Source organism: Pterocles gutturalis, unplaced genomic scaffold (assembly GCF_000699245.1).
Source record: "Pterocles gutturalis isolate BGI_N339 unplaced genomic scaffold, ASM69924v1 scaffold13935, whole genome shotgun sequence".
Classification (NCBI taxonomy): Eukaryota; Metazoa; Chordata; class Aves; order Pterocliformes; family Pteroclidae; genus Pterocles; species Pterocles gutturalis.
In genome coordinates, this window is record NW_010138460.1 from 1903 (window position 1) to 27682 (window position 25780).

Here is a 25780-nt window from a genome sequence, read left to right on the forward strand (position 1 = left end):
ATTATGTTGGGTGATCCTAGTTCCAATCCCACAGCGCAAGTGCAACACAGTGCAACACACAATTATTACTATGAACATGTTAGAGAGCTTCCACAATATCGCGTTTAGAAATTCCTTGCATTTGACCACCAGTATTGCTGGATTATTATTATTGGGTTATTATGTATTATTGCCTTTTGGAAGAATAAAAAACCTTCTTCTTTCAGTGTGGTTTTTTTTCAGATCTCATAAACAATCTAATTTAAGGTTATACAGTCATTCAGAAGTGATAGCTAATTAAAAAAAACATGCGTAACTTTACCTTTTCACTATTCTTGTATTTTTCCCAGCTTTTCAGCATCTTAAGCCATTTTGTAGTTCTTTCAATTTCAAGGTGCTTTTGCTGAAAAAAAAAATTTTTTTTGATGTTTTCAAAATAAATATATAGAAAATTTTGTATTTCTAAAAATATTGAGAAAGAGTTTAACACAGCATGAACTTTTTATCCAGTCATCTAAAAATAACAACAAAGAGTAACATCAGTTCACTTAAAACACCCAAAAAAGTATCCAACCTAAAAACGAGAAGAAACCCTTATTTTCAGCACTATGTAAAGAACTGTATGTTGTAAGAGAAGTTTAAGCACAAGACTTATAAAAGTTTATTCTTTACACATTTTTGGCAAGTGCCAAAAACTTCAATTTGTTTTTCTCCTCCATAAGTTTTCAGGCAAATAATTACTGCTGCAAGCTTTTTAAAAGTTAGCTGACTGTGAAAAGGTGACCTTCTTTACCCAGGCTTGCCCTAAGCACAATTAGCTATTGTTTTCCAGTGACCACACAAACCATCCCTTCTCAAAAGGCACAAAGTACACGAACAAAAATAAGTGCATGCAAGGGCAACAGTGCAGTAGCAGAAGTGGAAACATTCTGGACATTAAAAGCTAGAAATCCTTGCTGTAATGCTCATCCTTGGCTTGGTACGCTTTTAGCTAAATGGTTCTATATTTTACCATCAAGGATTTCTTCTGAAGGTAAGATCGACTTGCTTTAATTATATTACTAAAAAGAATATTTCAGTAAGGAGGTGAAAATGTCAATTCAAAGCAAAACAAACCTCATCTTCTCAAAATAAATAGTTAAATTAAATAGTAAAACATGTAACAATAAATATGTGAATTCCACACATTATTTGTATTCTATGCCGCTGAACAAGCATGAGACAATCCTACCACCTTAAAGATTGCCATCCTGCCTATGAAAACCTTGCTACAGTTGCCATCAACCTCTCAAAGTGGGGAACAAAACAAGCACTTGGAATTAGCTATTTGTAGACCTTGGAATTTCAAGGCACTTTGGCTCTTCGCAGCCAAAAATCTGTATTTTGTTTGGTAAGAAGATTTTTAGTTCATATTTTTACAGTCTAGTTTTACATGATGTAAAGTAGGCAAAGTATCTCCGATTATACTACAAAGTTAACTAATAACTGTGGGGAGATTTCTTTATTTTTTTAATGACACTATTTCAACTCTTTCATAATGCTTTGGGAATGAGGGTCAACACTGGAAAAGCTAAAGCAGCAAAACGTATATGCGTGGCTATTGCTTTCCCTTCAAAGAGGAAGATAAATAAATATTTAGTTTTTTTGAAAAGGACAGCCCATCTACCTCCAACTTCAAATCCAAGGCTTAATAAAGACAGGAAGGATATTCTGTTTCATACAGCTAGTGACGCAAACCACTAACAATGTAAGAGTTTCATTTTAAAGCTCTGCAGGATACTGAAAACTTATTAATACTTTCATTAACTGCATCTGAAATGTTGGGGGAAAACAGAAAATAAAATTATTACTTATTGTCTCAATAGAAATCTAATTTTACCCCTAGCTTTTGCTCATGAGAATTTGTGCACTCTTTCTTGGCTATCAATGCAACGAAACGGGCAAAAGACTTCTGTAATCCAGAAGCCCAAAGCCTTGCACTTGCAGAATCACAACCTGATGACTGTTTAGCTCCACCCGAACCATGATTCAGTCCATTAATTGTCCTGGAAATAAGTTGGCTTTGTTTCTTTAAGCTATTTTTATTTGAATAAAACTGACGCAAGCCTGACATAAGAAAGTTATGGGGAAAGAAGCGCCTCTACTCTCTCAACCTTAACTTGTTCAGCTATTCATGTTGCAATCAACTGCCCACACTCTTGTTCAAGTTCCATGCTGTATTTCATAATACCTCGTCAGCTTGCTTTATTAACAGTATTTTAATTATTTAAAATACATTCTTAAGAGTTAGGTGAGAGGGGATCTGTAGAAAAACTACTGCTTCCCCTGTTTCGTAGGTTTCACCACATTGCTTCTGATTCTCCTCTACACTTGCAAGCCCTTTAACAAATACATATTTTTAACATCTCTAAAGCTTAGGTTCTCTAGGCATAGTTTAGATTGCAGGAATAACATTGCTATCAAGTCAGGAAAGGTCTCTGCCCTCAACAGGTTATTCAGATAATTGCTAAGAAAAATAAAAACCTATCTGCTCCTCCAGTCTTTTTGTTTGTCTGTTTGATCTACTTTCAAGATTTTTTGGTTTTTAAGCCAGAAGCTCACTTCAATCGTATGTTGGTTCAAGCTTTTATGTCTTCTGTGTCAATTTATCCCAGTTCTCAAGTGATGCTACTGTAGTCAAAATAGCAATTATTTTCGTGTTCAGTTGTTCAAAACTTTTAGCTATTTTTGGCCCAGTTGGAATTATGTTCACTTTCATATCCAATAGGTGCAACACTGAAAACATGGATTGATCTGACGCAGCTCCTTGCAGAGTAGGTGAATGCTGCTGCTGCTCTTTCAGGCAAGTTCCATGTAGTTGTCACCAAAAAAAAAAATTAAAAAAAAAAAAATCATTTATCTGCCTATTTTACACTTTGAAGCATTTTTGCCATTGGAAATAACAGAATCTCTAACTGAAGCAGATAAGGTTTCTTACTCTCACGTCAGTAAGTAATATACACTACTGAAATCAAAAAAGCATGGAGTTAAGTTGGCAGACATCCATCTTTTATGCAGCACTGCACCTTCCTGGAGAGCAAGCGTGCTAGAGCTGAGACTTAAAGCAGTGGTTTAGCAGAAGCCTCGGACAAAACCAGAACTCGCTGAACCACTCCCTGGAGAATTTATAATCAATGAAACCAAAGACAAAACCAAACAAACTGAAAATGACTTACAAAACTTTTCATAGCACTACAAAAAGAGTCAAAACACAGGCTCCAGATTTCGTGAGGTCAGTTCTCTGTCCACTTTTCTCCTCTAGATGATCTCTCCTCCCCTAGTTTTTTCTCAGATGTGCCATATGATTCATCTGAAGCTTAAGTAGTTCATAATGTAGGACAATTATTTGACGCATTTAAGCCACCAGATGCCCAGCGAGGTAATGAAGCATCTAAAATTACACTGCATTCACAGTAACAATGCCTATTCTAAAAGTATTATGCACATAAATGTCTACACACATAAATACACATGCAGAAAACCCGGCTCCAGCGTTACACTAGAATGTATACGAAGAATAGAGATTAAAAATTCACAAGGATATACAACCTTTTATGTAAGTTGCAAATGAAATTAAAATGTGAGTTAGGAATATTTTTTTAAATTCACAAGTAAGGCAAAAGGAAAATATAAATAGTTCTACCAAATAAGTGACTCTAAAAGCCTGCTGTGCAGTACCTTTTAGTGTTAGCCTCCATTAACATGACACAATTATCCAATGAATGGTATCTTGAAAATTGTAGAGATTTAAACACCGCTGACAAGACAGATAAACCTCAAACCAGCAGAGGTCAGGATATCATCAGGATTATAACCAGGAGTCTAATACAGGAGCATTACTGTATGATTATAAAAAGACACTAGATTTGCAATTTAACACTGACTCAATAAATGCAGTTTCTATGCTGACATTGTCCGAGACAGCATGAATACAACATGGGACAGAGAACTTAGCCTTAAATTATTGGGGGAAAATAGCGTCTAAGTACAAAGCCCCAGTGAATCAGAGCTTCAGAACACGTATACCACAATAACTGCAAGCTGTCTAACATTTATGCTCATAGACTCAACACCCTGCTGTGTCCTTCTGATGGGAATGAAATTATATATGCATTCACTATGTTATTAAATGTAATGAAACATGGCAGGAAACTGCAACCATTTCAGGCTGCGTACGCAGAAACACGCATGAACTAATGCAAAACAAAAGGGACTCTGAAGTTCCCTTCTTTTACAAGAAGCATTTCTTACTAGCCCTATACCGAAGCTCAAAATAATTCATTTTCAGAAGCACGGCTGCTCTTAACACTTGGGAAGCTGAGATGCCTTAAAACAAGTCATTCCGTCCCTTTTCCATGCATTCTACTGATTTGTGCAGCCAAGGCGGCTAACGTTAAACTTAGAGCTTCAAATATTTTATCTCGAGTTTTCTGATGATACAGAAGATCAATAGAGACAAACAAGAAGGATCTGATCTTGTCTTGGAGATAAGAACGGTTCTGACAGACCAAGGTGATATACCAACAGTAACTAGGCCCAGACAAGTAGAAATTCAGTTCACAAAGAGTTCAATAAAAGCCTTCCCCACTCCCAGTACATCAGTTCCCAAACTCCTCCTCCAAGACCCTCCAGCAGCAAAAGGATGTTTGGACAAGGGCCTGCACCAGCTGCTGACAGGTCTTGCACGTCCAGAACACACCTGGCTCACAAACTAAAAACTACAAGGGAGGTCAGGATGTTTTCCAGTGGCAGCCAGGATACTGGTCACCGTTTACCAAATGAGAACAGCACGCTGCACTCGTCAGGGGACAGCAACCTACACCTCAGCATCAAAGCCACCACCAGCTCACTGGGACAATTCATTCACCCCGCGCAGCTGATGACAGCTCATGACACAGTGACAATAGCTCTTGCTCTGTCAGGGCAGAGCCGGGTGTGACCTCTTAAGCAGCTCCGTTTCCTTTACTAGGTCATACGGATGGGTGAGGAAAACTCACGTCTCATTGCAACTAGTAAATGTGAGACCGCGTGGGCCCCAAGGGATCTGTGGGCAAGTTAACACGGCCTCAAGGACCACAGTCCTTACGGAACCTGGAACACGTTTCTTTGGAATGCAAATCACTTCCTCTCCTAGTTTCACATTTTTTTTAGATAAATCACAGTCATAAATCTTTAAACGCCTACATCCTAGTAAAAAGGTAGAAGACACCAGACTTACCTTTTCTATAGCTGCATCATGGACAGGAAGCTCCTCTGGACTGCAAACAAAAAAAGTCCATATTACTCTTGGTTAATCTTGGAACAAAATCATTTTTGCATAGGTTTTTACAAGTAATCATTTACCTCAGCAATACATACTAACAAGTAAACAAGAATTCTGAACTTTAGAGAATTAGGATAATAACACAGGAACTCTTGGAATTTAAACACAGTAAAACTCAGCATTTAAAGTAATGAAATAGAATTACTTCACGCTTAAACCTTCTAAATCAAACCAGTTTCACAGCTTTAAAAGACAAGGACTTAACATTTTTCTTTAGTAAAAGTACCACGTGCTGTACTACTGAACTGAAAACTAAGTGAAATTTTCTGTAAATGCGCACAGCAGAGCTTTAAATAAGAAAAATTGTTTTAGTGAAAACTTTTCACACTCCTAAACACTTGTGTACAGCTTTGTTTTAGAAATCCAACTATTTCCAAACATGAGACTCCTAACTCCACTCCATACATTTTTAAACAAAAACCCATTTTGTGTACTAGACCATGCTACTTTTAGCCGAAATACCCCTAAAAGGATTTTGCTTGAATTAGGAGAGTTTCTTCCATTTTCTCAAAACTATACAAAACTCACTCTGAATAACGGGGAGGAGGTGGAAGGAAAAAAAAACCCCACAACAAAATCAGTTTTATTACTAAGTATACAATTAATATTAAAAAATACAGTTCTTTTACTTCTTAGCCTAATTCTGAAAAGGCAGGTTATGAGTGGAAAGCTTGAAAAGCAGCCTTTGAGCAGATACATTTTCAGACTTTATATTATTTCAGTTTCATTCCGAAAGGCTCTAACTTCTGTTTTTCTTAACAAAGAAACTTGTGTTTTTCTTATCAAAAGTAACTGGACCACTTTGATGCCAAATGAGCCTTCCTTCCTCTGCCTGAATCACCTGCAGCTTCTGAAAACATAGCAGGTCATCTGTAAGCAGCAAGGCTCCCTTCTTCTGCTCTACAGATCAGATAAAAAACACATCCAACACACCCCTGTTTAAGAGGGACTAAAAAGAAGGCACTATGTGAAAAGTGAATTTTTTTATTATTTTTTTTAATTCCTACTGAGGCTTCATATTATGAAAAAAATCCTACCCACAGCATTATAGCTGTCTATAGCAAGGACATCAAAACCCAGTATTTTAGACCACTATGAAATCTGTGCAAGGGCAAAAAACCACTGGGGAAGGCTACAAAAGTAGTTGTTGCTGCAGTCAATGTAAGAACAGTCTGATGCAAAATGCTTGAATTATATTTGATCTCACGTATTTCATTTAAAAGATGCTGTTTCAGATTCAGAAGTTTTATTTGAATAAATACATTTGACTTACTTCATCTAATGGAAAAGCCTGCTCCACTCAACACCTTTTCAGAGACCACACACACAAGTCAAAGTTTCCAGTACACAGCCTAGAAACTAATTTAAAAACCAAAAGAGTGTTTCTTTTGAACAGCATTGCAAAAAGTATAATCCATCCACTTAGAAGCACTTTCCAAATATCTAAAAGTTTTCTTCCAGAACATCAAAACCCAAAAAAACCCTGATGAGCATCTGTCTGATGCTCTACAGCCTATAGTCAATGCTAAGGTTTCAAGTGTTATAAAACCACAGTATCATGCACATTCCCATTAACTAAATTAACAGACTGAAAGTAAGCCCTTTGTATGCCAAGTATCACCTCAAAATTAAATCTCCAAATTTGAACAAAAGAAAAAAAAAATTAAAAAACCAAACAAACAAGGAAAGGGGAAGAAAAAAAATTCCATTTGATAATCAGCTTGGGGGTTTTTTGTTGTTTCTTTTCATTTTAATTACAAAGATGGCTAAGCCTTTCAAACTTCACTTGCAATTTTCAGTTCTTTAGTGACCTCTTGCCTCTCTCCCCACGCCAAATTTCTGAATAACCTCCTCACTTGCAGGCACTGTCTACCTCCACCAGAAGCATCAACCCCGCACAGCAAGGCGAGCGCACAGCAGCTGCATTCTTTGTGGCCCTGTAAGATCACACCAGCAGCTGGCTGCACACACAACAGACTCTTCTTCTCCCATTGCCTCCAGCAACGAGCAAGACACCCATCTGACGTCTCTGCATCCCCACAGCCTCACACTGGACACAGCAACTGGTACCATTTGACATCTTATCTTCATGTTTGCTAATCCGGCATGGAAGCTAATCACACGAAAGATTAATCAAATCTTATTTTATCACAATGTATGAATGAAGCACAATGATTTATTAAGGAATTGCTCTTAATTTTGCAAGTTACCATCAATGTGTAAACAAAAGGCATGGATGAATCTACCGAGCAGCGAAAGAAGGGTCTTTTGTCCTGAGAAGCAGACACTGTACTCCCTCACTAAATTAATCCAGGAGCAAATTTTTGACCACATTCCTCATTCTTTTTTTTCAGCTGCGCAGCTATGCACTCATACCACATACCTATACGTTTTAAGCACTGAAATTCCACAGGAGCGCATTAAGCCAGCCCCATGTTTTTATTCCCCAAGATGCTGCTGGCAGCTAAGCACCAGGAAAACAGCCCAGAAGCTGAGCAAATTGCCCTGGGCTGCTCAGAACTCACTGGACTGGAACACAGAGGTTCCTGGAGATCTTCCTCTCAATTAACCACATTGCACTAACTACGCCCATGTACTCACATACATAATATTCAAATCTATCCTGCAAGGATTGAGGGAAGGGCATAGTGCACAAACTCACTCTCTCAAACACCTAAAGATAATTTAAAGAAATACATTTCCATTTAGTGTATATGTTTCCTACACAGAAGCACCTTACAAATTTAGTTTTCCTAAAAAGGATTAGGTGGGATCAGACACAAAATCAATTAATGTCTATTAATCAATGTAATTTTATTGCACCTTCTTTTTTTCTTTATAATGATGAATCTTCTCCTTCCTTCCACAGCTTAGCCAATCTAGTATTGTTATACCTTCATAATTTCTTTTAATGTTTAATCTTCTCCCACCATCCCCAGCCTATTTAAGCTTGTATTTTTCCATGTTTTTAATCTGCGTACTTCAGCAAGTAATGCTGTGAAGCAGTAAACAATATTAACATAATACAGCCGCATCCTGCCCCAAGATAACCGCTTTCCTTTAACAGCTCAAGTAATATTCATTTAGGGGATACAGAGAAGAAGAATAGGGCTGATTAATGTAATTAGCTCAGAACCATACAATATTCGATATCCAAAAGAGGAGTCAGAGACAGCTTTTAACTGAACTATGTAAACAAGGTCTCACTTAGACGAAATGAAATCTTAACACTCCATTGTCCATAATAAAGATACAACTAAGATCCCAACTAGGTAAATCCACCCATTTAATTAGACAGGAATCAAGAATCATTACATCTGGTATGTGCCTCTGCCCCAGGCACAAAGGCTACAGCCTCCCACCCTGCAGGCTGGGCAGCCCACACTGCAACCCAACAGCAGCTCAAGGGCTCTGGCTGTCACTGAACAGCAGCTCTGGTGTTATATATAATATTAAAAGAAAGGTCTGAAGATGCTGTCTACAGGTTTGGGAGCTGCGAAATGCTGGGACCAAATCCTGACTGCAATAATGAGCAGGGTCCACATGAAGGCATGTTGGGCTTCCTACTAGAAGGCTCCTCAAAGATATTTCCCTGGGAGGTAGTACTAGACTCCAAGGTTTGACTGGAAGTCAGGACCTCTACCCATGGTCCTCACTGGTGGTGATCTGCAACACCAGCCCAAAGTCTTCTTCGTGGACTATTAACACCTTCTGGTGAGGATTCTAAGGTCTAGAAGTTCAAAGAAACAGGATTTAATTTGGGAAAAAAAGGACTTGATTGAAAATGCTTATTAATTATAAGTGATGAATGGATTTTACATCCTTAAATCCACCACGATGGCTAACACAGGGTTTCATTAATTTTTCAAGATAACTTAAAAGAAATATTAATCTTAAATACATAGATATTTGACACTTCAGAACATTAAACATGCAGATCTATGGTTTTGGCCATTAAGCTATGTGTTGTAATTAGCCTCCTCAGGTAACAGTGATAGTTTAAACGAACTGAAAAGTCTCAGACTTAACAAGCTTACAGTCACCTGCCCACTGCTGCTGTTTAAATCAGTATTCCTTAAACAGCATTTTGATATATTTGTTCAATATAAACACAAGGAAAGACTTTCTCATATTAGTCAGATTTATTCTTTTCCTACATTTGTATTTAAATACCAAATATGTTCCCTGCTGGCTCAAATGACTGCATTTTCCTGCTTCTAGTTTGGCTTAAATAAATTTAAGAAATGTAAAGGCTCATCTATCATTTCCAACTTCAGTTGAGGATGGAAGATGTTTAGTGCAATAATCAGCAGTCTTGATATGATGGTAACCCCAGAACTGTAAATTCCAGAGGATCAACTCAACTCAGTGTTCCAAGTTATATAGATGCTGACACCTAATTGCTCATTGAAAAAAGTGGTAAAAATTGACCATAATAGACTAAAAATCCTTACCACAAAGCTTACTTGCCCGAAGAGCTGTAACATTCAAATTTTTTTGTAAGCTGTATTTTCACTTCTCATAATTTCTATTTCAAAACACATCGCTTGCTTAAAAACCCTCTCTGCTTGCTGCTGCTGTTCTTATGCCAGAGAGAATTAGCCGGCACACACTGAAGAACTTTGAGGTCTTTTATCCTGAAACATGTTGCAGGAATAATTGTGATATATGCAAGTCATGATTTAACTTTTTTAAAGTCAATTACATTCAATATTCCTATATTACTGAACTCACTATAACATGACTATTAAAAAATTCGAATCCTCATAAAGCCTGTGGTGCAGTCCCTATTCAAAATAGTTTCTCAAACTATTTCTCAAATTATTTTCTCTTGCTCTCCTCAAAGTACCACCAAGTGCAATCGCACCACCTTGTATCACTGCATCACATTTTAACTGAAAAGTGTTTTGAAATCATATTTGGTGTCACATATTAAATACAATGTGGGAAAAGGTTATTGCAGAACACTTAATCTTCATGGTCTCATTCAATTAATCATGAAGAAATACACGCCATGTGTTCAATATTCCATTTGTGATGCAATGTTACATGTTTAAATCCATGAGAAGAACATACTTGCTACTACCCAGGAGAATTATTTTGAAGGAACTCTTAAAAAAAAAAAAATCAATCAGTCATTTGTATCATTTTGAAACTTCTATGATCAAGGAATCTGTAAGCGAAACATCCACAAAAACATTACCAGGGCATAAACCTCAAAAGCAAAGGTGTCATGAAATCAATTTATGAAGAACGGTCATGCACAGTTAAGACATGAGAAGGAACAGAAGAATTCAGTTGACAGATACCTGAACAAGAAAAGCTTTAGTACAAATGGAGTTGTTTTGCTGACCAATAAAGAATCATAGAATCATTACGGTTGGAAAAGACCTCAAGGATCATCAAGTCCAACCGTCAACCCACAGATTGTCGAGTAACAAACTGCAATAACAATTCAGTACTCAGATATTATTAGGAAAAAGTAAATCTTCCCAAGTATGAGCAGTTTTTACACTGTGTAATTTGTCAGAAGCGAGTTGCAGAAGTCTATAGCTTTACTAGACAAAAAATTAGTATCTTTCCCCTGGGAAACCAATTCTACAAAAACAAACACATTGACTAGGGGTTCTCTTAGGTCTGCCTCCCCGTCCGTGTCCAGCACATGGCACATCAAACCGTCAAAGCAATGCACAGCAATACGGATATTAACAACAGTGCCTTGCAACAGAATACCAGACACCTTGTTTCATACATATACATACTCTTTCCAGGTAGCTTTTACTGCCCTATGTCATTTAATATACATCCTGATCTTTATTCTAAAGTTAGCTGCAAATTGCATCACAATCATCTTATAGAAGGGAAGATAAGTAAGACAGTGTAACTCACAGGACACGCAGCACCGTTACTTATAGTGAGGATTTTTACGTCTGCATTATGGCACAAGATGTGCTACAAAGCAAACCTTTCTGAAGCCAACTGAAAAAGCTCATTAACCATTGTAACTAGAAATAATATTTCAATGTCATGCCTTTCTTCAGACCTATGATTGAGTTATTCTACTCTTTACAGCACAAATCTAAAGCATAACTTTGTGTTGAATTCAGATCCTTTAGTCCAAACAAGTTAATTTTGAGAAGAATTCTGATTATGAATGATTGCTTTAATCTTCCAACCTTGGAATGGAAATTAAAGGCAACAGTGTCATTTTCAAAACCCCATAATACATGGAAAAAAATTCTGAAAATATTAAGGAGAAAGTAAGAAAGCTGTTTTATAAACTAAATTATGGATTTTCCACCAATAAATTCTAAGGATCACTTTCTTCTTTCCATTACACATTTTACTTATATGACCCACAATTTTGATTGTGCGTGTCTGTCAAAATAATTGGAGCTCTGCTACTGTAATAATCCACTTTGATTTTTCACCGAATAACCTCTGCACAGTATGGGGGTGCTGACTACAGCAGATTAAAAAAACAGCTTTCAGAACTTTTGTTAAAATTCATAAGCAAGCCAAAGCAATTAATTAACATATGGGATAAGCCAATGTGATATTCCACAATATAATTACCAGGAAATATGCTGCAAGGAAGAATTTAATGCTGGCAAAAGATTGGATCACATGATTTTGTGACTAGGTTTTAGTTACAATTATTATTTGTGGATTCTGTGGATGTGGCTGCCAATATGCACAGCACAGTGCCATGAACACGTACCTCCTATCCAGCAAGTCCCAAGTAATGCATACTCTCAGAGAAGATAAAATCAAAACATTCATCAAGTTCAATTGAATCTTAAAGTGGTGACTTTTTATTAAAGTACTTTCCTGCTTGGGCAAAGACAACTTCACCGTAAAGATTTAATTGCCCATTTAAAAATGATCGAGAATTTCATAGAAAAAAAGACACCTGTATTTCCACTGCCACATGCTAAATCTTGTGTCTTTAGGAAAAGACATGTTCTATATGTAAACTTTGAAGTTCTTCCAGCTTGGAATCATAAAACCTTGGAGAAAATCTATACTCTGCTTAATTGAGCATAGCAGCATTTCTAGTGATTTCTGAAGTCACTTTAATTGAACATAAACACTGAGGTTAAAAAATGGCTTCTCAGAATACCATTCCAAGTGTTTTTAAAAAAAGATAAAAATTAGCCTAAACTACCTTGAAACCCTCAAGAGGCCTGAAAGACAAACGAAAAAGAATTAATCTCTTTGCCTTGCTTCTGATTTACATTTGATATATAAATGTTTAAAACACCTAGGATTTTTTCCTGAAGCACGTATATATATTGCTTTTAAGTACTGCTTGAAGGTGAAATACTGTACAGATCACATAGACTATGTATTAATAGCAATCAAGGATGTACATGTCAGCAGCTTCATCTCTATTAAAATTCATGTGCTATGCAAAGTGGATTCCAACATAAATTAAGATGGTAGTGTTCCAGCAATACATACTTGTTCACTGCTGAAGCTCAATGCTTTATGTACCCACACTTGCTTCTTTTGTGAAAGCATCTTCTGCAGTCTAAAATTCCATTTTGGTGCATCCTTCACTCAGGTCAAGAGTACCAGTTATCTTTGCACTTCTAAAAACTGTGGCCCCAGACCTCTTTTAGCACTCTTAATAATCAGTGCCAGTGAAGCACTCTGGCCATTCCCTATATTCAGTTACTTTAATCTTCTATAAATGCTAAATATAGTTGGAAATATACGTGGTAATAATTATTATGTTAAATCCTTACATTTTATGGCTTAAGCAGTCAATCAAAACCCATGCGTATTGCTTTATGGATGTTGCATAAATTAAATCACTTATTACCATATTCAATAATTTTCTTCCGTTCTGCTACCTAATAGCTCTTCTTATAAGAGGAAGTAGTTCACAAATTTCCAGCACACAGTGGGTGATCTTCTACTCAAATCAAGTAGCAGCAGCTGTTAACAAAAACACACTATCTGTCCCTGGTTGGCAGAATTATCCTGCAGCTTACTTTTGTGTTTGCAATCAAATCTGCAGGATTGTTGAAGTGACAGCCTGGGCTAACTTGGCTAAAAGAATGGATTTAAAATTCAAATTTCAACTGTAGTCCTAAGAATAAGCTAAAGAAATGGGCATAATTGTGACACAGTTTCATAAAAAAAAAAAAAAAAAATCCATAACATTCTGAACGATAGTAACAACAGACCCTTCCTTCCTTCCATGGGAAGGACCTGCGTGAAGGGAGACTAATAGAAGAGCATATGCTAGATCATCATGATAACACAAGAGGAAAAAATTTAAAAAATAAGAGCCCCACCCTTTCAAATGATTCTTAAAAAAAAAAAACCCACTTTCATTAAGATGAACAAAATTGAACTAAAGAGAAGAGCATCTTAAATGCTTTTGTAAAAGAACTGAAATTAGCAGTCCAAACCACAGAAAAATTTCTTGTTAGCTTCTCGACACATATATATTAAACAACGACTGCAACCATGAGAGCACAGCACATGGGCACAGCTGCTTATTTTCCAATGGATGTACTACTCTCCTTTTGCAGCTACAAATACCAGCCCAGGACCTAAGTTCTTCAGCCACTGTTCGAATTACAGGTGGTCGGCTTCTTCTCTTCAAACAGGTCCAATATAGGTGACTTCAAGTTTTGCATAAAATGAGTTGATTCTGGGTTCAAACAGCCTCCTTAGCTTTACGACCTTCTAAAGCAAGCCTGTCTCAGACAAGGACCTAGCCAAGACCAGCTGTAAGACACTCCCTCCTTCTCCTGGTGAAGTTCTACCACCAAGAACACACGTGGTGTGCACATACTCTAAGATCCTGTATGATTGAGACGTTCACAGGTGATCGTTTGGGAGAGAAAGTCTGGTTCCTCTCTCTTCTGCGAGGTCTGGTTTAGACAATTTTCACAGAACAGCTTTTGAATAAATGACCACTTTTGCTATCAGTCTGGCAAAAAAAGACTTGCTTAAGTAGCAAGTGTGAGGAAAACTGAACAAAGCATTGAAGAGATCCTCACATCAAACAAACACATTCTAAAGTAACATTTCTGACCACATACTATTGCAAGATAAGACATCGATTTAAGGAAGCAATTAGTGCAAATTGACATACACATCTCATGCTTTTAGAAATAAATTCAAATGCATCAATGCAAAGAACAGAATCACAACACGACCACCACCACCACCACAATTGCATATGAATGCAGAGATCAAAGTTCATTGTCCATCATGGAAGCAGAGCTGTAAACTAAGAGTCAGGAGTCAGAAAAGATAACAAGTAAAATTTACAGCAAGTCCAAGGTACTGTTCCGCTGTCAGTGACATTTAAACAAAATTGCCTATTTACCTTGGTCTCCGAAAGGTCTGTCTCCGAAACTTAGTCCCATCACTTCGCAATTGCATGGTCAGCAGAGATTCGTTTCAGGAGTTTCATAACTGATAAGTAGTAAAATTTGTAAAACCTTTTCACTGATGTTTATTATGTATCTGTCACTGCTGTGTTTTCAAACCAGGCTTTATCATACAGAAATGCAATTAAAACATTATTTTAGAATAGTTCTCTGTGAAAGCATGCAAGAAAAAAAAATGGGTTTGTCTAATGATAGGGAGATGGACCTAAAAAATGCATTCTGAATCTCAATTGCTAATCCAATAAAACTTCAGTATTTAGTAAAAAAGAGAATTAAGAGAAACACAACCCTAACATCCGAGATCTGAATTTTTATTTTTTTTAAATAAAAATTTGTCTTTGGCAGCTGAAAGAGGCTGAACTTAGCACACTTTCTTCCCACGGGAGGGAAGAGTTAAGCCACTCTCCTGACAAGTAGGTCTGACCCTGTCTCACAAAGCTGAGAAGAAAAGAGGAGGAGGAAAATGACAGCAGGTCCCTAATGAAGGGCCACAGTATATGAAAAGCAGTAAGATTTACACTGATAGTTGAACTGTTAAGAAGAAACATTTCTTGCTCTTTTAGCACATCACTGTATCACTCAATGTGTTTGGTGATACTTACTGTGCCTCGAAAATTAAGGACAGTGGCTGCACCTCACTATGAACAATAACTTTGCAACTCTCCTTGCAACCTTAGTGCTCTTTCCTTGCCACTAAAAATTTCCACTAAAAATTTGAAATGAAAATTATATAAAAATCCCTATTTTTTTAATTATTCTTTTACATTACCAAGTTACAGCCACCCTGCTTCTGCTTCTTTCTCTAATTTCTATTACCCAAACCTTCTGGCATCCCAGCATAACTTCTTTTGCTGCCAAGAACACAGAGACCAGTCCTTACGTCTCTCATCTGGAGGGACTTCACCTGAGCAGCTACTCAGATGAGCAGGGTTAGCCACGTAAGAGATACTGTTCTTGGACAGGTGCCTCAACAGGCACCTTGCAGAAAGTATTAAGGAAGGCATGAAGAATATTTTGGAGACAAGGACTATTTTCCAGCAAGGCTGTGTATAAATTGCCAAGAAACAGAATGAGAGAGAGGATAACTAGTTGCTTATCATATTAAAAAGTCAGGCACAAAGTAACACTGAAAATCAAAATCAATAGCTTCATTTAGAGACATTTAATGGAGTATCTCACATTCTTGATTGAGCTCTCCATTCCTTTGCTCCCCCAGCTCATTTTTGCAGCATGCTGCAGAAATGCATTACAGAGCTAATAAAAATGCAATACTTTTTAAAAAAAAAAAAAAATAGTAAAGTTTGATGGAGAAGAGCAGGTAGGCCTCTATCTTAGTGAAAGAAAAAATAATGAAGTCTGCTATTTGAAAAGTGCCTCTGGCAACAAAATACTCTCCAGCATGAACAAACTATTCTAAAAGCATATTCACTGCTTTAATAGACTCAGGGGATAAACAGTGTGAGTCAGATTCTCAGCTGCTGTAAATCGGTACAATTCCATCACACTGAGCTACTCTAAGAGTAGTACAAGAATCTAACCCAAATTTTCAAGAGAGCTTCATCAATGGGGGAGGGAATCCCACACCCATATTTTCTACCAGTGCTACTTCTACTGTACATCTTTTCCTTCACTGAGGGGGAAAAAAATAAATATACACACCACAACCACAAGCTTGCAGAACAAACCTCCAATCTGCCCAACCTCACAACACTGATCCCTGGATATTTATCAACGTAAGAGCATCTGCCACACTGCACATCCATCTCCAGCTTCCATTTATTGAACGGGTAGTAAAAGAAAAACACGTTTAAGCTGAATTACCCACATTTGACCACAAAACCTGACAATATTGTTTTTTTGCTATGAGATAATAATTATTAATACAAGTTAACACAAGACTTTGACAAGTACAGGAGCTGAAAAGAATTCATGTTGTGCAGTTCGGCAAAACAAAAGGCTTTAAAGTAACCGCTGCATTTTTAAAATTAGGTCATGGTAGCTTATTATTTTCACAGCTCATTATCAAAAGTTAACAGGAAAATTCAGTTGATTCATTGATGAATGATGGAAAGAAAAAAGTTACTGAAAAACTGCAGTAAATAAATTGTAGTTTCTTCTGTTATTCTTACTTTGTATCTAGTAAGACCTGAACAATTACAACACCTTCCACAATATTTTAGTCAGTGTATATTAGTCATAAGCTATGTTTCCCAATGTAGAGCAGTAAAATTTGGCCTTGAGCTGTACCTGCCTGAATTCCAAAAGCAATTTTCTTCTTACTTAGAAAAGCATAACTGTGGTCTTAAAAGGTTTTCTTATAAAAGAAAACTAAACACCTCCCTCACAGGTGGGTGATGTACAGAGATTGATATATAAAAGAATCAGATAAAAATATACACCAAGTACTGCTAATAGAAGAACAGATAACAGAAATCCTAATTGCTGGCTAAAATGGAATGGTGCAGAACTTTATTTTTTTAAATACTTTTTGCTCAGTCACTGTCTAACGAAGGACTGAAATAATTACTTCCAACAGGTACCAAACAAATGATCCCAGCTGATGGCTCATCCTCGAGAGGGAACGTCTTTCAATGAGTTAGAGATTTTAGTACAAAGCAGCACAGAACCTGGCAGTATATCGAGCAGGGGCATACTGCTGTGGAGACCTGAGCAAAGGAAGACGCCTTCTACTGTTCGGATTTGCTCAAGTTTTAGTTTTCTGTGCCATGCTAGGAAGACTTTGAGGCTGTTTCGTTGCTCTCTGACTTTTGGCCTGGTGCTGAAAGGCCCGAAAGAGGACCGGCTCTTTAAACATGAAACTGGGGTTGACCTTTGGAGTTGCAAAATGCTGTTTTTAGCTTCTACCCTATTTTAGGAGCAGGGACAAAGTTTAGGCTGTTTTTGCAAACCCCAATCAGCCAATGCTCTTGTGACCATTCAACCTTAGCATCATATGGGGCACGGAGGAAGGGGATGGAATAAAGTTATTTCGTCCTTGTAGCTAGCTGGAGAGTTTCACAAAAAATAAGCACAAGGATACATTCACAAATATATACCTTTAAATACGTGCTTCAATGGTCTTCAGAAAAAGCTTAAATTCTTATTTATTTACAAAGGAGTGACTATCATTTGGATCGGTTGCTTTCTTTTGTTGCTTTAAGACTTTTAATAATTTAACTATAGAAGTCATTCACATAATTGCCACTTCCAAATAGACAAATTAATATAGATACTATTTCTTTTTTAAGCCTACAGTTTAAATAATAACTTTTAAAACATTTCTAGGAGTAGCAGGGAACTTGCCACTACTCAAGGAATAACATATTAATTCTAGTAGCTTTTCTAACCATCCAAAGAAGCAACAAATCAACTAAGAATTCAAGGAGGGGGAAGGGGAAAATCCCAGATCCCAAAACATTACTGGAATGTCTGCTATGAGCTTTGAGACACTCTGAAATTCCTTGAAGTTTTTTTTTCCCTGAAGTTATGTCCTTATCAATGACTGCTGCAAGAAAAACTGCAAATAGAAGTATCTCCAAGGTAAAGTTTCGACGAAAGGACAATCCACAGTGAGAAGATTAAGAACATTTACTTTAAAATTTAGCCAGGCTCCACGATAAGACAGAAAGGAATTGCTTTTTCATGGAGTCAGGGTGTTTGGAGTTTGGTTTTCTGGGGTGGAGGTTTCATTTTTGTCTTCTTGTTTGGTTTTTGTTTTAGTTTTTTTCGTTTGCTTGTTTTAACTGTAACATTCTGGTGCCTTTTTTTGTTTGTTTGTGTGTGTGTGTGTATCCCAAGCATGAAATGAGAACTTTTTATTAAATCTGGAGGAAAAAAAATTAGGTAGCTTGACACAATGTTGTCCAAAAAGACACAACATATCCAAGAGGGGCAAAAAAAAAAGAAAAAAAAAAAAAGGAAAAAACCGACAAAAAACATTTTTTTAATGAATACCAAACATATTCCATCTCTTTCATTTCCAAAAACAGCTGAAGCAGTTTTTGTTATGACTATCTGTGAAGAGATCTGACCCATTTTTCCCATTCCTAAAATACTTGATCGAATAAGTCATATATTATAGACTAAGGCTTATCTGAGCACTATGGTGGTCCCCTGAGATGGTTTGCTAGACTTCAATCAACTACAGGTATAGAACAAACTATCCATCAGAGACAGTTTCAAGCAGGCATTTTCTAGAAAAGAATATTCAATCTAATCAAAACACTGGTGGACTGTATGTACAAACACTGATGCTAGATTTTATGGAAGAAAAAAATGTTCCTTTTAGAAATGAATGGTATTTTTCACAACAGTCTTACTGTTCAGCATTCAGCACTACAATGTCAAACCAGGAGTCCAGGATTTTTGCTGGAAAATAAATTGTATTGAGTAAGGACCATGCCTGAAGTTTTTTGGGTAGGGATGTTACTGGGTTTGGTTTTTTTTTAATGTATTTTTAGGATTATAGGTAACCACAGTGCACCTGTAAGAAATATACTGCTCTATTCTCTCAACAATCTTGTATTCATGACTAAAGATGAGCTCCCTAACATGGGCTTCTCCTCGACGAACATCATGTAAGTGAAGAGTATAAGTTTTAATAGTCACTACTCCATGTATACCAGGTGACACTGAGGAAGACCAACAGTACTTCACAGAAACAAGGCTATATTAATTAACACGAACAATGCTAATGAAATTAATGGTATCAAGATGGACCACTGCTACTTTACCTTTCGTGTATTGCTTTGCAAATTGAGAATAACGTAACAGGGTTGGAACTACTGCACCAGAAAGGATGAACAGCCATCAGCTGGGTCCAGGTGGCACCTATGGAACATACTCTCAGCTATGAGAAGGCACATCAGTGTCCAAATTATACCTCCTTCCCTCAGAGCTGATATGTGTACTTAGAGTCATCTGAGACCTCTGGACTCTGAAATGGCCTTTTCCCCTTGTAAAACTGAAAGCATCTCTCTCCAAATACATCCTCGGCCTTCCAGAAGGAACCAGACACACTATCAGGCTGTACAACAGTCTAGTAACCATGGTCACATTTACAGTGTTCTGGTACCAGCATGTCCAGAAAACACTTGGCTCCCTTGGCCAATGTCTTGGTTATCTTTTTCACAAGTTGAGTTTCCAGTGCTTGACTCCGTACACAGCACAGCAGTTACATGTATTGGGGCTGCAGGGGGGAGATGTGTGGGACAGGGCTGTGACCTTCCCTGTGCCAGTCATGGCTGCTCCAGCCAGCTCTAAAACTGCTATAACCAAGCTATCGGGGGCCAAACTTCAGTCAGTTGGAGAAACCCGTAATGCCCCTACTAAAAGCCTATTTTTAAAACCATGGCAGCTGCTGGAGGCAGGAGAAATGTGGGGAGAAGGAGAAGAGACACATGGAAGGAGATGTTGTTGGGGAACCGGCCGGAGATGCACTCTCAGGAGACACGTCGTGCTGGGGTTGGAGGGGGACATCTCCAAAGGGACTCCAGCATGTGGGTGACCCACACTGGGGCAGCAGAAAACACGTAAGACACAAGGAGCAGTAGAAGAGAACAATTAAAAGACCAAGAGCAGCAGAAAGAAGCCACTGCCTGCAGGACCCTGACCTCCTGCACCGCCTGTCACCTCAAAGGGGCTGGGGTGAGCTCAGGGTAACCCACAGCAGAAAACAAGGGAAGCTTGTCCTGGGGGCAGAAAGGAGAGAGGTGTTTCCCCTAGGTGTTCATTAAAGTTTTATGTTTTGGGGTGCCCGTCCCCAATATCCAAATCAGCAATCAGAATGTTGTGTTATTTGGCAATAATTATGTAAAAAAAAAAAATCCCCAAATTGAGACTATTTTGCCAGCAACACCATATGGCTTAAATAAACCATGATGACCACCACTTCCTTACAGCCTCGCAACAGCAGTAATTGGTAAGGCCAAGTTTTCTACATTTTAGCCAATAATGAGATTTTAACTCTTGCTGGTTCATGCATGCCTCTCATACAATTTATAAACCACTCTACTGAAAACATGCCCATTACAGTTTAGTCAGTTCCACTGACAAAGCTCCTCATAAGTGCATTTTGTTTTGTACAATCTGGTCTTAAACATCCCAAGAGACAGACCCCTTTGGCACCCAACAGGGTTATTCTGTAGCTTAGTGTGTTTGCTGGAAACCTTCTCATACCCAGCTTCCCCCTTAAAGCTTCTCTTTATTCATTTCCAAAGAAGTCTCATTATTATAATGCTTTGGTACTTCTCACTGAACTTACTTTCTTGTTCCCTAAATTCGTTAGATATTAACTCAGCTTTTTTGGGTTTTTTTGTTTTGAATAGCTGTTTTAATAACCTGTCCAAACCAATTTCCTTTTAATAGCCAAAATCAACTAGAACTTGTATATTTATTTGCAGAATTGGAAAGAAAAAAAACAGTATTACAGGAAATAAATTAAATTGTGTTCTTAAGGCAGCAGCTATTAAAAATTTAAGACAGTGCTAGGTAAAGATGGTCACAACTATTGTAAACAATAAATACTACAACAACAATTAGAATCGACCAAAGATGCCCAACATCTATTTCAGATACAGGTCTTAAATGAAGGTTACCCTTAAGGTGAGAAATGTCCTATCAGTTTCCAATCACTAGCAATTTCCACACTGCTACATAAAAAGGCACCTTCCCTCCACTACTCAGCATGTTCTCAGAAGAAAATCTGAACAGTTTTACCCACTGCAGTGGTATGGCAGGACGACAACAGAAGCGTAAATGTCTTCAGGCTCCCCAAGTTTATTAATTCCCAGTTTGACACACAAATAAGGACACTGGCAGACAAGAAGAATCATAGATCTAGACTGAAACTACTCTCTAAAAGCCTCCTGTCTTCACTTTCTCCCATCTTCTTCTCAGTGGCAAGTTACACAGGCAGCTTCAGTGCTTCATCCCATCAAACTTATCTTTTCTGCTCTATCAACAATCAGCTGAACTTTGACGGCACATTCTCAGATCCAAGGAAAGCTGCACACAGGACATAGCCAAGGAGAAAGAGAAGTTTACAAACTACCGATAGTAATCCAGGCCTACTGTACCCGAGCAAACAAGCCCTAATTTTCCATCAGGTTTCCCACGTTCAGCAGCCTTCTGACACAAAAGGCATTTTTCAGCTACTTAGTATTTCAAGGTGCCGGTGTAAACAAGATTACAAATCATTCCAGATCCCAACTTGAGTACGATAAGTTTGATACTGTCCCCAGACTTTCCGTTTTCCATGTGCATTGGCCTGTGGGGTTAATGGACACTGTAAACACCTGATAGATGGGTCATGAGGAATTATGGGTCATATGGATGACAACCATTAAGGCAACCGTTTGAAGGCTTTTGGTACACTCTGCTTAGTTTCAAATTCTTCTAGGAATAGGGGTTCCTTTCTGAAATAGTAGATTGCACAGGCTCAGTAATGCAGTATACATGAACCCAGACCATAGTTAAAAATCTATAGTGCAATATAAATTGTCTTTTCAGGAAAAGACAGTTGATATGCTCATCCTAATTATATTTCTCCTATTAGGAGAGATTTTATTTCTCAGGAAAATAAAAACATCATTTTGCAATGAACTTGCTTTAAAGAATGATGAAGCAGCCTTGATGACACTCTCAGGTGAAATCCGCCTTATAATCAGACATTACTAGCGTGTAAGGAAGAAATATCACACAATTAGTGAAGAGAGAATATTTACATATGTTGTTAATTCATGCAGTCTTCATGTAACATAAATCTTTCATATTTCAACCCTTGAAGTTGACTGGGAAGTATGGCCTAATGACTGAGGTCCATCCACCCCACCACATCACAAGAATGACTGCAGTGGGATGTAAGGGTGCCCACAGTAGCTTTAAGTTACAGCTCCAGCAGCACCAAAACTGGCACATGGTGATTTGCCAAGCAGCACCTCCATAACTGCATCTCAAATATACTAGCACATTGGAGCCCTGAAATTCAAGGCTCCTGAAAACTGCCTGCAGCAGCAACTGTAGCAGACATGAGTAACAATCTTCCATGCCTAACATACAAAAAGGCAAATATCACCATACAAGTCACAGGAAAAGTTCAGGAGTTCATAAGGATACCAAAATCAAGAAGCCACCTGCAAATCCGAAAGTGTGTGATTCAATTCCTATTGAAGTCAATGGTGAACTTAACAGTGTCTTCAATTATTTTTGCACAAGAAATAACTCTGTCATCCGTTCTCCATTAATAATGCCCGCAACTGCAGCTACAATGCCAGACACATGGTGCTGGCAGCTGTACCAAAGACCTCTCTATGGAAAGTAGAGCTGTTTGGAGGTTATACACCAAATAACTCACCCTGATGAAGCAAAGGCAGTCTACAGGTAAGGATAGATGTTTTAACTGACAGCTTATGAAAACAATGACATTACCAAGTAGAAGAAGGGGGGGGGGGGGAATCCCCCCAGAACCAAAACATGCCCCACCTTCCCAATACTATAAAACCACATAGCTATTACTAAGTTTTCCACTCATCACTGATTTTGCTGGATTTTAACTGCACTTCATGTATTCAAACATAAATGCCAAACACCAAGAATAGCAGAGTGTCTTGACTGGCTATTATCAAAAGTAGCAAGTCAGCTTGTGTTCAGTTTCTGCAAGTTAGATAGTTCCATCTGCCAACCAGAAAGTCCTAGTACAATTTAATACTCTCATATTTTGTTTGCCAAAGAGACAGACATTATTTGTTACAAAGGAGATACCAATAGGATTCTGTCATTTTCTGACTCAACTTTATGATGCAACGTTAGGTCCCAAATCAGCAGAGACTTAATAAATTTAGTAACCTTACTGAAGTTAAATGAGATTTATCTTTGGAGGGCTGGGATACACAGCTATTCATATACAACTCTTATGTAACCTTAAATGTGTTAGAGCTTTTTTTAAAAGACCGACATTTTAATTAATTTTTTACAAATCCTTCCAAGAACTTCAAGTTTGTTTATATATAACACAATTACTTAAAAACAAAATTCATCTACAATTTAATTCAGCTTGAAATACCTTTTTTGTAGACTATCAATTTTCATTCCCAAATAAAATATTCAAAACTATTTCACTCCCTACACAGGATCAAGTTACAGAACTAAAAAAAAGTTCAGAATGGAATTGAAGAGCACAGTGAAAAATTACCCAAAACTTACAGAGCAAACAGCTTCCAGGAGATCTATTAGAAGGCATAATAACACTTTCACCAAATAAGCAATACCATAAAAAAGCATAAATGGTAATAGCACCAAACTCTTAATTTTATTTTCTTTTCAAGCTTGCTACTTACTGTAGAAACCCAAATCTATCTGTGACTTTATAAAGACGATAGTCAGCATCTTCCCATGGTTCAATCTGTGCACCCTCCCGTCCCTAAAGGGAAGGAAAGAAAAAGAGCCAAATTAATCTTAATGACACACTGAGCTAAGACACAGAAGACAGGATTCAGCCACTCAAAGCACAATCTTTAGGATATACTGGTAGCAGGCTGGAGGAAGGAGAGGAGAACACTGGCCCTAAACTGAAAGAAAAGGAGAGTAGCACACCTCTTGCAGCCCCTACAAACAGTATTTTCATCAAAGGAAATCTCTTTTGGTCACTGCCCTACACAGAATAAATTTCAACCACAGACTCATAATAGTCTCACACCTGGCATTAATCTCTGCAATAGTCCATCAAGGTCCCCACACAGTGCCTTCTACTGGTTTTATTTCCATAGGCCATCCTTGCTGAGCCATCACTTGACAACAGCACGTATTGCTGACAGCCTTAAGCTCACATCCATGCTGACTTCCAGCAGCACCCAACAGAATGCAGCACTGAGCTTTCCCTCAGTGAGGCACTCATTCAATATTCCTGTCTTGGACTCCAATTGCCAATTTTCGCAAGACTTGCAGAAATTTAAGTATATGTCAGCTCTGTATTTTTCTGGTATGGACTACACAGAGGTTACTGGGGGTGAAGAGAGGCTGCCACTCAGAACACAAACCACACACGTGTTTTTTCCTTATCACTCACTTAAGTGCACACTGTACAAACCACCACTGAATCTAGCATGTAAAATTTTTCATGAACTCTACAAACAAGTCTATTGCTCAGTACTCCAACGACACTTAAAAAGTCCATGAAGTGTTACAGGAATAAGTGAATACAGAGTAGGCATTCTAGGCACACTCTGTGCCAGGCTGCTACTTGAGAAGTGGTTCAAGAAAAAAAAAATGGTATGACTAGAGTATTTCTTCAATTCCTCACAGCAATCTGATAAACAATGCAGTTCACTCGTCTTTTAAGTTGATAATGATTTAAATGTTTCTACTACCATAACCAAAAATTAAATTAAAAAAAAGTAAAATAAAAGTCCTTCTGATCTCGTAGCTAAACTAATCATCCTGAAACACCCCAGTTTCATTACTTGTCATACATTACACTACTTTAAAGTGCCCCAAAGCAACTTGTCATGTACCTGAAAAATGAGTAGATTAAGTCATTATCCACAATATCCCCCGTGGAGGGAGAATTTAGTTCACCCAGAGGCCAGTGTATCATGAAAGCATCAGATTAGTACTACATAGAGTATTTTAAACAAAAGCTAGTGGGAACTATGATTAATTTTTTTAAACAGACATATTACTAAGATTAATTACAAAATGTCTCTAAAATTATTATCAAGTTCACTTACTCTGTCATACTTGGCAACTATCTCTGCTCGTTCTTGGGCAAGTTTGATAGCAGCATCCTGCTCGGCATCTGCACCTGTAGAGAATTACAATAACGCTGTTCAGATTCTCTCCCTTGTGAACAAAGAACTGCAGCCAAATACGTGGAAAATAAATTCCAACTTCAGAGAGACTATTTGGATGGAGAAATGCCAAAATAATTGTATCAAACCAAAATATGACCTTGGTGCATGTCTTGAATACTGTTCAGAGTAAAATACAATTATCAGATGGTATCCTCACTGCTGAGTTTAGCATGTTC

At 37.7% G+C, this 25780-nt stretch overlaps 1 protein-coding gene across 1 annotated transcript in view; it reads right to left on the reverse strand.

The window, feature by feature from the left end:
• Nucleotides 1-301: 301 nt before the first annotated feature.
• The window catches only part of LOC104468781 (USP6 N-terminal-like protein), a gene marked incomplete at its 3' end in the record, with an annotated part of 58292 nt that continues 32813 nt past the window's right edge, over nt 302-25780 (reverse strand). The window contains exons 2-5 of the mRNA XM_010083023.1: nt 25482-25555; nt 24093-24175; nt 5237-5276; nt 302-382 (exon numbers count right to left, since the gene is read on the reverse strand). Coding sequence (XP_010081325.1) covers nt 302-382; nt 5237-5276; nt 24093-24175; nt 25482-25555 — 278 coding nt within the window. The remainder of the gene's footprint in view (nt 383-5236; nt 5277-24092; nt 24176-25481; nt 25556-25780) is intronic.